General features: G+C 43.8%; 1 protein-coding gene across 1 annotated transcript; it reads right to left on the reverse strand.

Annotated features, from left to right (window-relative positions):
* Window positions 1-167: 167 nt before the first annotated feature.
* LOC310879753 (protein adenylyltransferase SelO-1, mitochondrial-like) lies at window positions 168-9,026 on the reverse strand (the record flags this gene model as incomplete). The annotated part of the gene is made up of 9 exons (XM_083794583.1): window positions 168-820; window positions 1,406-1,562; window positions 1,962-2,147; window positions 2,749-2,956; window positions 3,254-3,531; window positions 5,842-5,968; window positions 6,118-6,305; window positions 7,075-7,278; window positions 8,572-9,026. 9 exons carry the CDS (start codon window positions 9,024-9,026, stop codon window positions 632-634), a joined length of 1,992 nt encoding a protein of 663 aa, XP_083650709.1. The 3' UTR covers window positions 168-631.
* Window positions 9,027-15,638: the final 6,612 nt, after the last annotated feature.

Consider the following 15,638-nt stretch of genomic DNA (forward strand, 5'->3'; position numbering starts at 1 on the left):
GACAGCCCATACATCCAAACAGAAAGGTCCTATCTGATTGACAGCCCATACATCCAAACAGAAAAGTCCTATCTGATTGACAGCCCATACATCCAAACAGAAAAGTCCTATCTGATTGACAGCCCATACATCCAAACAGAAAAGCCCTATCTGATTGACAGCCCATACATCCAAACAGAAAAGTCCTATCTGATTGACAGCCCATACATCCAAACAGAAAAGTCCTATCTGATTGACAGCCCATACATCCAAACAGAAAAGTCCTATCTGATTGACAGCCCATACATCCAAACAGAAAAGTCCTATCTGATTGACAACCCATACATCCACACAGAAAAGCCCTATCTGATTGTGTTAAATAACGTTAAACAATGCTAAACTCACTTTGCCACTCACTTCATGCATGTGCATACCCTCTATTTTTGGATTCCAGTCAACCAAGTACATACTGCAGGGTTTAATTGGTTGATCAATACACATGATGCTTGTGCATGTGTAAAATGCCCTTATTAATTCTCTGAAACACTAAAAAGCCATACATAAAAACAGAATCCATGCAAATACAGATGAACACAGGAACACAATTTGGATGAATAACTTCTCTCCTTTTGTAGGTGACGATCTATGTGGATCAAGTGACACAGATATCTCTTGCCCAAGCAGGGGGTCTGCTGTCGTAAGGGCCGATGCTCCGATTGTCAATACCATTGTTTCCGTTTCCTTGGCTCTTGGCGGCTGTTCTGTCGTCACACACGTCCAGGTGATCGAAGCCTGACGTGTCGGAGAACGGGCACTCGAGGACTTTGAGGATCTGACAGACCTGAGGGACAGAAATTAGGTTAACGGGTTAGTTCACATTGAAGCTGTATGAAATACTTGCCATTAATATAGTGGTTACAAAGGTATTAATTTTTTTGCCCAAGTCCCGTGGTGGGAGTTCTGATCTGGTTCTGGTGAATATTGAGGAGTTGCTCCAGTCAGTTGGTGGGGGCCACGCATAAAAAAACCCAATGAATCCACAAAACTAGCGTAATTTGTACACTAACCGGGAATAGTGTCCATTAACCGGGAATAGCTATATATATCTTGTGTTGTGTTTATAGCAGACTCCTCACTCAAATGTGCACAAGCAGTTTGGGCAACTCGAAAGCAAACTCCACATGTCCCAACATTGTATTTACCTGCCATAGTGTCAACCCCTTACCCCTGTGTCGGATCTGTGCTTAGACTGGCATATTTGCCGATATCGATATGACCAAATAAGGGCCGATACCGATACAGTATCGGGACATCTCTAGTAATTTGTATTGTTGACCTATTGCCATCCATATAGCGCAACTTTCGTTCAACTGGGACCGCGACGCTTCTATTCAGCAACTATTCAGAATGACATATATCCACAGACCTCAGAGAAGTCTCCTTTCTCCGCCAGCTGAATTGCATTGTGGGCGATGTAGTTGCGGAGGACCACGCGCGGGTTTGTGTTGTCCATGACGCTCACCCTCTGCTTCTTCAGGGAACTCAGGTCGGTCACTCCGTCGCTCTCTTTCGCCAAACGCTTCCTGTGTTGAGAACAGTGGTGGAAAGTACAACCCGCGTACCTCTCACTGCAGACAGCAGGGGCTATATCTGGCACCACCCCTTACCCCATTTTGACCTGAGATCAGATTCTAAAAATGTCTTCTACATCCTGACAGTTTTCTGAAAAAGCTATGTTCTTAGTCGTTCTTCGATTTTTCGATAATAGCAGACCTACAAGCTCATAGTGCGCCACTCAGTGGCGCGCTATGAGCTTGTAGATCTGCTATTTTTCAATAGCTAAAGCATAACATATTGCTAACACCAAAAGGGGTCCCCTCCCGAAATGGGATAAAGATATCAGCTGTTCATTCCCTGTGTGCGTGTAACCCATAAAATACCCACAACACAAGGACCGGCTGTGGTTTCTTGTGTTTTCTGACCTGTATTGACCGGTCCAGCGAATCCAGTCGTCACGCTGCTTCAAGCGGAGCTCCTCCTGGTCGGTGCTGAGAAGCTCTCTCAGTCGGCCCATCTTCTCCAGCTGCTCAGCCACTTCTGGCCTCTCGGCCACCATGTCGAACAGGCCCGGATTGGTCTGCGCCATGGACAGGATCATGGCCAGCTCACTGCAACACGGACCAAAATACCAGGTTTTGGATACAACGACAAACAGAAAGGCTCGACGGGTATAACATTTTTGGAGAGAGATCTATGAACTAATTGAGTTACTATAATGGACTATTCAGGCCGCTAACCTATCTAAGCTCACACGCTATACGCTACTAGTAGCCTATATCTGCCAAAAACACATTTAACTCACACATTTTCTTGGGAAGCTTTTTCTCCAAAATGCTAGCAGATTGGAAAAATGAAATACAAAATAGTTTAACACAATGTGTGCGTCTGCGTGCGTGTGTGCGTGCATGCGTGCATGTGTGCATACGTACGTACGTACGTACGTACGTACGTACATACATACATACATACATACATATGATAATGTATGGTGGGATGGTAGCAAATTGTCTTTCAATAAGCAACTCCAGGGTCAAACTATGGCAAATTCCATGAATACATTCTGAATTTAAATCTGCTGGACATTGAAAATAGAAAGTGTGACAGGCTTGGGGTTTCTCCCCTGGCTTATTCTACTTAATTTGTTAATTGGTCCTAAATTTAAACCAAAAAAAAACATACAGGCTACCATACCACCACACACACCCTCACCCGTCCTCCATAGTAGGTCTGTTGGCCACCTTTAGCTCCTCGATGGATGCACACTGCTCCAAGATGAGATCCACCACTGGTCCGACTGCTGTCCCCTCACTGTCCCCGTCTGTCCCCTCACTGTCCCCATCTTCTGTCCCCTCACTGTCCCCATCTTCAGGCCACGGTATTCTGCTGAGCAGACGAAAGCTGTTGGTAAAATCTGCGCCTAGAAATGTGGGGAGGAAGACATGACTCAATGACATAATATTCATTATTATGCCACCCCCCTGTGAAGGCACCGGAAGAGAATTCCCCATTCATTTTTCCATAGACGTTTCAAAATATATTTATTTAAAGACCTGTAAGTCTCGGACAAAGACTACAGCCGATGATGACAAATGATGACAATAAATACATTTATTTTGGGCAGAATAAATAATTTTAAAAGAAGAAAAAAAGGGCAGGGTAGGCTACAACACAGTTTTTGGTCTTTCTAATGATTTGTAATGGTAATAACTTGTACCTGTGTTGTGCATGAGACGCAGCAGGTCTGATATGAGCTCTGTGTCCTCCACCTCTTCTCTCACCAGAAGGCCCAGCTTGCGCCTCATGTTGCCCAGGTGGGAGGCCTCATACGTGGGCATGAACTCGTCTAGGATGGCCCCTGCCTCCGCCGCGTGGAGCTCAGATCCCAGGGCCTCGGCCAGGCGAGCCAGATTCCAGCGGCACACGGACGGCTGAGCTCGGTAGGAATAGCGCCCTCTTTTGTCCGAGGCATTGCACACATATTCTGGATCGAATCTGCCGCACAAGAACAACGTCATCAATTCCCGACGCAGCTGAGAGCTGAACAGTAGTCACTCATGGTGCATGATTATGAAATGATGAACCGATATCTGATCTCCGATTGTTTGCAGGGTCATATCTGCCGATACCGATTCTGACCGATTCTGATATTATATATTCTGAGGACGACAATGAAAACAAGCCTAGGCCCGCCCCTAGGAGATTGGCTCAAAGCCTCTTAATATAGTAACAGTCACCATTACAGATTGACGTTGACGATTAATGTCACACAAATAATTGCGATTGAATTGTGTTTTGTTTTTTGTTTTTTTTTCATTTAACGTTGGAACGTTACAATTCATATTTCTTTTTGCCTTTTAGGCTTCGCAATCACAACTTACACAGGGCAGATATGACAACTGAAATATACAAAGAAATCACTTTAAGTAGTACTTTTGTCTTTCTAAAAAAGGATTTAATAGCGGGAATAACAAGTTATTTTTGAAAGATGTATGGAAACGATTGACAATTACGCAAAAAAGTATTGTGATTATCTCAAATAACTGCTATTAGGCGATTATGTAATCATTATGACATTATGCCTATATTACTGCGGAAGGATGGTTTAACTTTAACCCATTCTGGACGGGAACCCCTTTTGGTGTTTTAAGCATTATGTTATACTTTAACTATTGAAACATAGCAGATCTACAAGCTCATAGCGCGGCACCGCTATGCGGTCCCTGGAACAACATATTTTCAGATTACATATGATTGTTGGGGTCCTTGACATGAAATAGTTTGAAAAAGAAAACAGATTTTCAGAAAACTGTCAGGATTTAGAAGACTTTTGTTGGATCTGGTCTCAGAACTAAATGGGTCAACCTGTCCATAAATGACCGTGAGAAAGGATGGTTTACCTGTCCATGAAGCCAAAGGGGCCGTAGTCCAGAGTTAGACCTAAGATACTCATGTTGTCAGTGTTAAGGATGGTTTACCTGTCCATGAAGCCAAAGGGGCCGTAATCCAGAGTTAGACCTAAGATACTCATGTTGTCAGTGTTAAGGATGGTTTACCTGTCCATGAAGCCAAAGGGGCCGTAATCCAGAGTTAGACCTAAGATACTCATGTTGTCAGTGTTAAGGATGGTTTACCTGTCCATGAAGCCAAAGGGGCCATAATCCAGAGTTAGACCTAAGATACTCATGTTGTCAGTGTTAAGGATGGTTTACCTGTCCATGAAGCCAAAGGGGCCGTAGTCCAGAGTTAGACCTAAGATACTCATGTTGTCAGTGTTAAGGATGGTTTACCTGTCCATGAAGCCAAAGGGGCCGTAGTCCAGAGTTAGACCTAAGATACTCATGTTGTCAGTGTTAAGGATGGTTTACCTGTCCATGAAGCCAAAGGGGCCGTAGTCCAGAGTTAGACCTAAGATACTCATGTTGTCAGTGTTAAGGATGGTTTACCTGTCCATGAAGCCAAAGGGGCCGTAATCCAGAGTTAGACCTAAAATACTCATGTTGTCAGTGTTAAGGATGGTTTACCTGTCCATGAAGCCAAAGGGGCCGTAATCCAGAGTTAGACCTAAAATACTCATGTTGTCAGTGTTAAGGATGGTTTACCTGTCCATGAAGCCAAAGGGGCCGTAGTCCAGAGTTAGACCTAAGATACTCATGTTGTCAGTGTTAAGGATGGTTTACCTGTCCATGAAGCCAAAGGGGCCATAATCCAGAGTTAGACCTAAAATACTCATGTTGTCAGTGTTAAGGATGGTTTACCTGTCCATGAAGCCAAAGGGGCCGTAGTCCAGAGTTAGACCTAAGATACTCATGTTGTCAGTGTTAAGGATGGTTTACCTGTCCATGAAGCCAAAGGGGCCGTAATCCAGAGTTAGACCTAAAATACTCATGTTGTCAGTGTTAAGGATGGTTTACCTGTCCATGAAGCCAAAGGGGCCGTAGTCCAGAGTTAGACCTAAGATACTCATGTTGTCAGTGTTAAGGATGGTTTACCTGTCCATGAAGCCAAAGGGGCCGTAATCCAGAGTTAGACCTAAGATACTCATGTTGTCGGTGTTAAGGATGGTTTACCTGTCCATGAAGCCAAAGGGGCCGTAGTCCAGAGTTAGACCTAATATACTCATGTTGTCAGTGTTAAGGATGGTTTACCTGTCCATGAAGCCAAAGGGGCCGTAGTCCAGAGTTAGACCTTAAGATACTCATGTTGTCAGTGTTAAGGATGGTTTACCTGTCCATGAAGCCAAAGGGGCCGTAATCCAGAGTTAGACCTAAGATACTCATGTTGTCAGTGTTAAGGATGGTTTACCTGTCCATGAAGCCAAAGGGGCCGTAGTCCAGAGTTAGACCTAATATACTCATGTTGTCGGTGTTAAGGACACCGTGGCAGAAGCCAACACACTGCCACTGGGCCACCAGCTGAGCCGTACGTGTTGCTACCTTGAAAACATAAAAGACATTTATATATTCATATATCATGAACATTAGTGAGCACCAGTTATATGAAGATACTTTGAAAAGTGGTGAATTGGTCCTTTAAGGTGAAGAAAATGCAATGTGTTGTAACTTGCTATATTAAAAAAACCTGCCTCTTTGAAGAAAGCTGTGTTCCTGTCTTTGCGGTTGCCATGTTGGTGACTATGGTGTATGTCGGGATAGAAAGTCTCGATGACGTAGTCCAGCATTTGAGCGCGAATGTCATGCCGTCCAGAACTCGGACCGCAGAGTCCTGAGAAATCGTCTTGGGGCAGAAAGATCTCGAAAGATCCAAACCTGGAAAAAATAGAACACATAATTATATCCTTAATCCTGGGCCCAAACAGATCAAATCTGTTTTAATGACGTCACGCCTATACAATCCCTTAACTTTAAGACCTTTATGCTGTATATACTGTATAGGGAACTCATTTCGCCACCAGTACTGTGAAATGCATATCTTAAGATTAAAAAACACAAACTCTTTAACCCATTTTGGGCGGGGAAAAGAAAATAGCAGATCTACAAGCTCATAGCGCGGGAACTTGTAGGTCTTGTAAGCTATTTTTGAAAAATCGTGAAAATGTGCCTCAAATCTTTGAATATATATATTATTACAGAGTTTCAGTTTTTAACTCAAATCTTTGCTTCTGGGGGTGTCCCTGGAACAACATATTTTCAGCTGGGTGGCGGCGGCCAATTACATATAATCTTTGGGGTCCTTATAATATTGAGAACCACTGATGCAGAAACATGAGGTTTTAAAAATGTCGACGTCAGGCAGGCCTAAATGGGTTAAACATTTCTAACACATATAGGCATATTAATATACACATCAGAGTTGAACGCTACAGGGAGCCATGGGGGTGACGCTGGGGGTTGTGTGCAGGTTTGGTTCACCGATATGAGCGCCCGCCCCCCACCCCCCTCCTCCCTCTAATTCTAGGGGTCTTTATGAAATAGTTTGAGAACCACTGACTATAGAAACATATGGTTTTTCAGAAAACTGTCAGGATTTGGAAGACATTTTGTGGAATCGTCCTCAGGTCTAAATGGGTTAACCCACCTGATGAAGGAAGGGGCAACTCGCAGGACAACCGAACACCTCTCGGGAACCCGCCGACCGTTGCCGAGCGGGTCTCTGCTCACGTAGAGGTCAGAGGTGACGAGGGTGGCGGCGCGGGTGGTGGGGACGCCCAGGGCGGCCATGGCTTCGCTGCAGAGGAACTCTCTGATGCTGGAGCGAAGCACCTTCCTTCCGTCTCCGTTTCTGGGAGAGAAATCACTTATTATTAATAATCAGGCCCATTTGGAGCACACAAAAAATTACACCATAACTATCACAACTATCATAACCGGTTAGTTTTAATTATAGGTTCTAAACAAACATTAACATATTTTGTGCTATGGACGTGTAAGTCGTGTATAGACACCTCACACAGCGGTGGCCGAACGGTTTGCGGAGCAGTCTTGATATCGGAAGGTCACTAGTTCGTATCCCCGGACCGGCACGTTAAAATTACCACCGCTGAAGTGCCCTTGGACAAGGCATGGAACCCCTACCATGAAATTTTCTATGAGCAGGGCCTGGCTGTAGGCTAAACAAGTTCTTGAGCTTAGTCCAGTTACCCTGGGTAAACATAGTACCTTTCCTTTACACTAGCTTTCAACTTGAATCTGTCTGTTGATTCAGCCAATGAAAAGGTGAACTATAAACATTGCATTTAGTGAAGTTATAGTTTTTTTGCTTTTGTGTGGATGTATATATCTATGGCTTGTTTCTTTATATGAAACAAAATGTGTTACACGATGTATTTACTGTATATATCTAGTCCACATCCCACATGATGCCTTACACATTGTCATTTACTGCTCTAAACAAACATTAAAAATCCCATAGACTCTGCTGCCATATGATGTAATCTTCAAAAGCCCTACGTAGATTAACAATGGAATGCTGGGCTGCATGCATTGTTTCACAATATGGCTCAAGCGTCCCAAGCAGATTAATATCTTAAGTAGGTATTCTTAGGTTTGCTTCTAGTATAGTGCATGCATGGCTGTGACTTATATAGCCTTTATATAGTGCTTCTGTTGTTGCAGTTTGGCTAAAAAGGGAAAATATTGTATCTATAGGGTATAGGTTAAGCCACTCCATATTCAATTGCATGTGTTACACAAATAGGCAACCTGTTATTTCAATGTTGTTTCCGGCTGCTATGAGCTTGTAGATCTGTTATTTTCAAAAGAGTTTAAAGGCTATACAGTTTTTAGTATTTGAAAACCTGTGAAATGGGACCTTCTGTAAAGTTGGCCTACTTTTGGTATAGGGTAATCAATGAAATCATATAGGCCTACATTTACAATTACACAATCTGCATTTTCGCCAATTTGTAGGCTATATAGGCTATAGGCTAGCCTACTTCATTTGGCTATACTTTTACTCAAGTAGGCTGCATAGGCCTACATTTTAAATTCCGGACTTTTACTGTATACTCTACTGCAGTATTGATACTTGTAGGCTACTTAAAGTTTTTTTTTTAAATCAGTAAAATAAAAAGACCTGGAGTATGGTGTGACGCCTGCACCCTTCGCCTGGATCTCCCATCTCTCCTCCCGGTCCTCCACCTCCACCTCGCCCAGGTACAGCGCCGCTCCGTCCCCCAGCTGCCCGGCGAACAGCCCGAACTGGTGGCCGGCGTAGCAGTGCGCCGCCGGCTCCGATCCGCACGGCAGCAGCCTGGAGGCGCTCAGGTACGCCGGAGCCGCGGGGTCGCTTAGCACGTCCCGCGCGCTCAGCCCGAGCAGCGCCAGCGCCGGCCGCGACACGGCCACGAACCTGGCCCCGGGCAAAGGCTGCAGGGCGCGGACGCGGGAGAAACACGCCCCGTGGACCGTCCGACAGCCCGGCTTCTCCACGCCGTGGTCCTCCTCCTCCACCGGGAGCCTCCGCAGCGCCGCGTTACGGAACCGCAGGCGCTCCAGAGGAGAACTCTTCTGCGGAGAGGAGGGTTCCATGGTGAATGGATGCGATATGGGAGCGGTGACAGCGCCCAGCGGTGCTGTCTATGCCTGGGTTCGATCTCCTCCGAGTCCCCACTGAGTCTCCCCCTCCAGTCATGTGCGCTGTTCGTTCGTGGTGCTGAAATCCCTGTAGGCTTAAAGCCTGACGACGGTGTTGTTCCATCACGTTGTGTGCCTATATAATTTCAGCCGCGCGCAAGTCAACAAAGTAAACTATAGGCTAATGGATAAACATGATGGTGTAGGCCTATAGGCTAGCCCAGGGTTTCTCAAACTTTTTCATGTCAAGGACCCCTAAATTAATGTGGCCGCGGACCCCCATCTGAAAATATGTTGTGCCAACTTCTGCCAAGGGCCCCATACTACAAGATTTGGGCAGGTGCATGTTAAAAATGTCAAAAGATATTCTAACATTTTCAAAGAATGACAATATAAAATATAAAAATAAAATAAAAATAAATAAAACACATACTTTGAGAACCCCTGAATTGGACCACATTATATACCACACATTTACCACATTATACCTGCACCATACCATAACTCTGACCCTAACGGGTCCATTTGGTTCCATTTGTACATTTACAGCCACATCAGTGTCCATTTGGTTCCTATTCCTATAACTATCGATAATTTATCTGGGGACCCCCCCTGGAACCAAGGATCCCTGGGGGTCCCCGGACGGCCGTGGATATACACGGCTTCCCAAGCCGTGGATATACACGGCTTCCCAAGCCGTGGGGCGAGCCGTCTCAGAGAGAGAGAGAGAGAGAGAGAGAGAGAGAGAGAGAGAGAGAGAGAGAGAGAGAGAGATTTTTACCTGTACTTTTAAACAGAGAGAGGAGGAGGTAACTCAAGTTTTCAAATGGAGTAAAAGAAGTATTGGAAATTGGAAATACTCAAGCATATGAACTCAATAAGCATTACAAATAACCCAAAATTGTAAGTAAAGTACTTAAGTAAAAACTGTTTACCCTATAGTTGCTTGCTTTACACCACTGGTTGAGTTGGTGGGAGTCAGGAGCCAGAAGAGTGTGATTTTTAGCTCTGTGGTTGTTGTTACGCAGTGACGTGGACAGGGGGCGCTAAACTGCGCCAGCTGGCATTTGCTCTTCCACACAATGGAACAGAGAACAAGAAAAATACACTTCCACGGAACTGACGTATGTCTGGGATGCGCTCTCAGGCAGTGTTGCCATGTCTGCTCATTATAAGCGACCGTGGGCTTGTGTCTCTGTGAAGCTGCTTGTAAATATTGGTAGTTGCTTATTCTGGGGATTTTTTCATAATAAACCAGTGATTCTCAAACATTTCCATGTCAAAGACCCCCAGATTAAATCTGTCCATCTATTGGACCCTACATCTAAAAACAGTTTGCAGAATGACAGTAAATTTCAAGTATAACTCAATACAAAAACTTAACTGTGAGTGGACGACACCATAAAGCATTACACTTGTTTACAATAGGGCCCACCATTTTCAATTCATCAAAACATTTAGAGACGCACGAATATATATATATATATATATATATATATATATATATATATATAAGTCAAAACAGGAAATCATCATAGGAGGTAAAATGGGAAAAGATATACAGTGAGGGGGAACAGGGGTGGGTGGGGGATTCAGATTTTACGGGGGCCAGTTTTGAATTGCAGCCGTCGGTAGGTGCCCTTTGAGAGCAAGGGATTCGCATGTCTTAATGACTGTTGGTAGGGCGTTCCACATTTTGGTGGCATAGGAGCAAAATTAATTTAGTCCCTTGTTTGTGCCAAATCTGGGTTGCACATGGTTTGTTGAACTCCCTCTGGTGTTGTGGGTGTGGACTTCGTTTACATTAAAGAAGTATTTAGACAGGTACATGGGTAACTTGTGGTGTAGCGAATCTTGTGGACCAGACCCATTGCAAGGTGCTGTACTCTGTCATCAACCCTAAGCCATTGTGGGCAGGGGTGAGGTGGGTTTGGGGAGTGAGGCCAAGTAGTAGCCTGACCAGTTTGTTTTGGGAAGTCTGGAGCCTTGTTTTAAGGGCCTCAGAGGTGCTGTGGTACCAGGAGGTGCAAGCATAGTCGAAGAAACCTTGTACGAGGGCTCCTGTTAGGGTCTTCAAGGTGTTTTTTGTTGACCAGTGACTCAGTGAGTAGATCCTGTATAGGAATCTTGTTCTTTGGTTGATCTTTTTGATTATGTTGGTGGCCATCTTATCACCGGAAAGATGTGCCTCCAGGATGGAACCTAGATTTGTGTTGTTAAAATGTTTCAAATAACTAGTTTATTTATAAATAATAAACTACACATTTTGTCACATTTTCTTCCAAGATTGTTTTGAAAATTTGTATTTTCAAATATAGTCAGGCTTATTTTGGGCTTGTTTTCATGGACCTGGCTGCTTATTTCTCTCACACAATCTGGCAACACTACTCTCCCAGGCTGTTTGTTTTGAAAGCAAAGCAGCAGCTGTGATTAAATGTGAATATCTAACTGTATGGATTATGGATACAATGTGTCGGGTACAATGGACGTGTGTGTGTGACGTGTTTGAGGGTTACATTGTAGCTTCTTCTGCCCTCATGATTGATCACCTAATAACTAAACATCTCGTGAAATGATGGATTCAGAAGAAGTTTTCGAGGCCGCCTTTACAGGTTAGTTTTCAGTTGTCAGTTGATTGTTTCCAACCCATTTCATAAAGGTGGACCATTTGAGCCACGGACCGCTATTTGATGACATGTATTAGCCTCTCAGACCCAACACTTAGAATATATTTTATATATATATATTTTTTATATATATATATATTCCATGCTGTATTGATGTAATATATGGAAGATAATAGCTAGGCAGTCGTTTATGAAAATAATAATTATTCCACACATTCTCTAGAGTAGTGAGTGATAGTTTAGGCTTCTTGTGAGCTTGTATTTGGTATTTTACACACACACACACACACACACACACACACACACACACACACACACACACACACACACACACACACACACACACACAATTTGTTTGGTTAATTGTGTCATGTCATGTGGCATGAGAAAAAAAAATAATAATAATTTATTCGTTCATTCAATTGATAACTTGAGTTTTGCTTTAGGTAATTCCAAGTACATTTCAATGCCAATATCTTTGTACTTCTACTCAAATACATTTTGAATTCCGGACATTTACTTGGTTGCAACACTAGTATTTCTATATTGCAGTATTGATACTTTAACTTAACATTTTGAGTACCTTTTTTCCATCACTGTACTGATATAGTCTAGCTATGACATCACTCTGACTGCCCTCTGAGTATGCAGGGTAATGACATCATACGTACATTAGCCAATGACGACGCCTAGTAATGTTCTGTATTTCCCGGTATATATATATATATATATATATATATATATATATATCTCTCTCTCTCTACTAATAATAATAAAACTTTATTTGTATAGCACCTTTCATGACATGAAATGCAGCTCAAAGTGCTTTACAGAGCAATGGAGAAAGAAAGAAAGGCATAAAACATACAAAACTAGAAAAAGTGCCCTTCTGGGCACAGGTCTCCACCAGGATTCTTCCTCAGCCTAGTGGGAATATGCGTGCACAGTTTCATCGCAATGGGACGCTGCGTTGAGGAGTTGTGGCGATTTGTACAAAGCGGGCTACTCCTGAAAACTGTAGGAGCCAATCGTGGCCAATCAGGATGGAATATGAGAAATCAAACAAACCTGTCTTGATCACATGACTATGGAGATCATTTGTACCGATTTGCGTGAAATTTGGATAAAATCTGAAGGAGTAATAATAGAAAATGTGTTTTACATATGTCGGCCTCCTGGTGGCGCTATAAAGAGCAGATGTGAAAAATTCCAGACAAAGGTTTTTCCTTGGCCTCTAGGGAGTTGGCATACAAAGTTATCCACAGATCCGTGCAGTTAGAGGTAAAAACACTTTTCGGCCAGTTATAGCGCCACCTTGAGGCTGAGTTGAAATTGTTCATGTGGCATTTCGTCCTCGGCCTAGTGGGAATGTGGGTGCACAATTTCAGGGAAATCACGCGATGTGTTCATGATTTGCAGCATTTTGTTTGAAACTGAGCACTCCTGTGAACTTTGGAAGCCAATGTTAACCAATCAGGATGGAGTGTGAGAAATCTGAAAGACCCGTTTCGTTGAATGGCTCTAGAGAGACTGTGTACCAATTTGCGTGATGTTTGGACAAAATCTGTAGGTGTACTGTGCAAAAACTTGTTTTGCACAAAGCGGCCTCCTGGTGGCGCTATAACAGGCCGTTCTGGAAAGTTTGGGGCAGAGGTTCATCGTTGGCATCCAGGGAGTGTGTGTGCAAAATTTGGCATCGACCGGGTTAACAGTGGCCGAGATTAGCTGCTCACGGACACACAGACGGACGGACACACGGACGGACACACGGACGGACGGAGTGCAAAACATACTCCCCCCCCCCCCATGCCTTCGGCCTGGTGGAGACAATAATAGCAGTAATGCAATACAGTGAGAACATGAATAACAAAAAAAATAAAAGATCAATTAAAAGCAAGAGTGTGTAGAAGTGGGTCTAAAATGTCTACAGAGGCTGCCTGTCGAAGGTACAGTGGGAGTTTGTTAAACTACAGAGGCTGCCTGTCGAAGGTACAGTGGGAGTTTGTTAAACTACAGAGGCTGCCTGTCGAAGGTACAGTCAGTGGGAGTTTGTTAAACTACAGAGGCTGCCTGTCGAAGGTACAGTGGGAGTTTGTTAAACTACAGAGGCTGCCTGTCGAAGGTACAGTCAGTGGGAGTTTGTTAAACTACAGAGGCTGCCTGTCGAAGGTACAGTGGGAGTTTGTTAAACTACAGAGGCTGCCTGTCGAAGGTGCAGTGGGAGTTTGTAAACTACAGAGGCTGCCTGTCGAAGGTGCAGTGGGAGTTTGTTAAACTACAGAGGCTGCCTGTCCAAGGTAAAGTGGGAGTTTGTTAAACTACAGAGGCTGCCTGTCCAAGGTACAGTGGGAGTTTGTTAAACTACAGAGGCTGCCTGTCCAAGGTACAGTGGGAGTTTGTTAAACTACATGCTTTTTTCCACCACTGCTGATTTCTGTTCCGTCTCAGGTGTTCTCCCTGCCTTGTCACTTCCATCCCTGCGTCTCCTGGTCCCTCCCCTGCAGCTCATGACAGCGTCCATGTGGCAGGTGGTGAAGCAGCGAGAGGTAAAATGTGAATGTTTGTGGAACGCCCTAACGACAGTCATTAAGACATGTGAATCCCTTGACTCCTTCAAAACAGCTCCTGTTTTTTGTTATATAGAAGTGTCTTATTTGTAGTTGTACTACGTCCCTAAATGTTCTGATTAATTGAAAATGGTGGACCCTGTTGTTGTAAACAAGTGCAATGCTTTATGGTGTCGTTCCACAGTTAACAGTTTTTGTATTGAGTTGTGCTTGAAACGTATACCTATTCTGCATACTGTTGTTAATAATAAATCTTTCAATTAATCCAGGTCATGAGCTACTGGAAAGTGGCAGAGTTTGTCTCCTTGGTGACTGAGGTGATCCCGGAGCTGCTCGTGCACAAGCACAGCACACAGCTTCACCTGGGACTACGGGCCAGGGTGAGTGTTTAGGCCTGGGACCACATTCTACAAAATGTTTGCAGAACATTTTCATGTCAAGGACCCCCAAAAATATATGTAACTGGCCCACCGACCCCCATCTGAAAACATGTTGTTCCAGGCAGAACAGAAATGGCAGCATCCTTTCTCGGATTTCGGGAGATTGTTGAATAGGAAGGAAAACTATCTGACACATTGGAAAGAGGCAACAAAAAAGCAGAGTAAACTAGAATGCTATCTGGCCCTAAACAGAGAATACACAGTGGCAGAATACCTGAGCACTGTGACCGACCCAAAACAAAGAAAAATCTTGACTAGGTACAGACTCAGTGAGCACAGTCTCGCGATCGAGAAAGGCCGTCATAGGCAGACCTGTATCCCGAGAGAAGACAGACTATGCACCCACTGCACACAAAATGAAGTGGAAACCGAGCTACACTTCCTAACCATCTGTCCATTGTACCAAGACATCAGAGACACATACTTCCCACAGATTACAATCACACACGGAGATTTTGAAAACATGACCAATGACAAAAAACTCCCATATCTGCTGGGCGAAGTACAACAATGTGCAAACACAGCAGCAATATTTGTGAGTTGCTGTGATAGGAGAAGGATATCAAATGGAACACAACCACCCTAAAGACTAATCATTGTGTATATTCCTGCACTATACCTGCATCGAGTGATCTTGGTACATAGAAGTTGATCTATTGAAGATTCTGACCTTCAAAGTACATAATTTTTGTTTTGATTGTATTGCTGTATTGTTCTTTCTGCTTTGGCAATGTAAAACGTATGTTTTCTCATGCCAATAAAGCCCTTTGAATTGAATTGTTGTCTGGCTACGTGAGACTAGCCCTAAGACAACTACATGCACCATACTGTACACTAGTACTGTATTTTGATCTGCAATTGTTTTATTTTCCAGTATATTCTTGAGCTGTGCCGTAGTGAGCAACTGGCAGATCCTGAATTCATCTCGTTGTA

This window comes from Protomyctophum parallelum (genome assembly GCF_964188405.1).
Source record: "Protomyctophum parallelum genome assembly, chromosome: 22".
Taxonomy (NCBI): domain Eukaryota; kingdom Metazoa; phylum Chordata; class Actinopteri; order Myctophiformes; family Myctophidae; genus Protomyctophum; species Protomyctophum parallelum.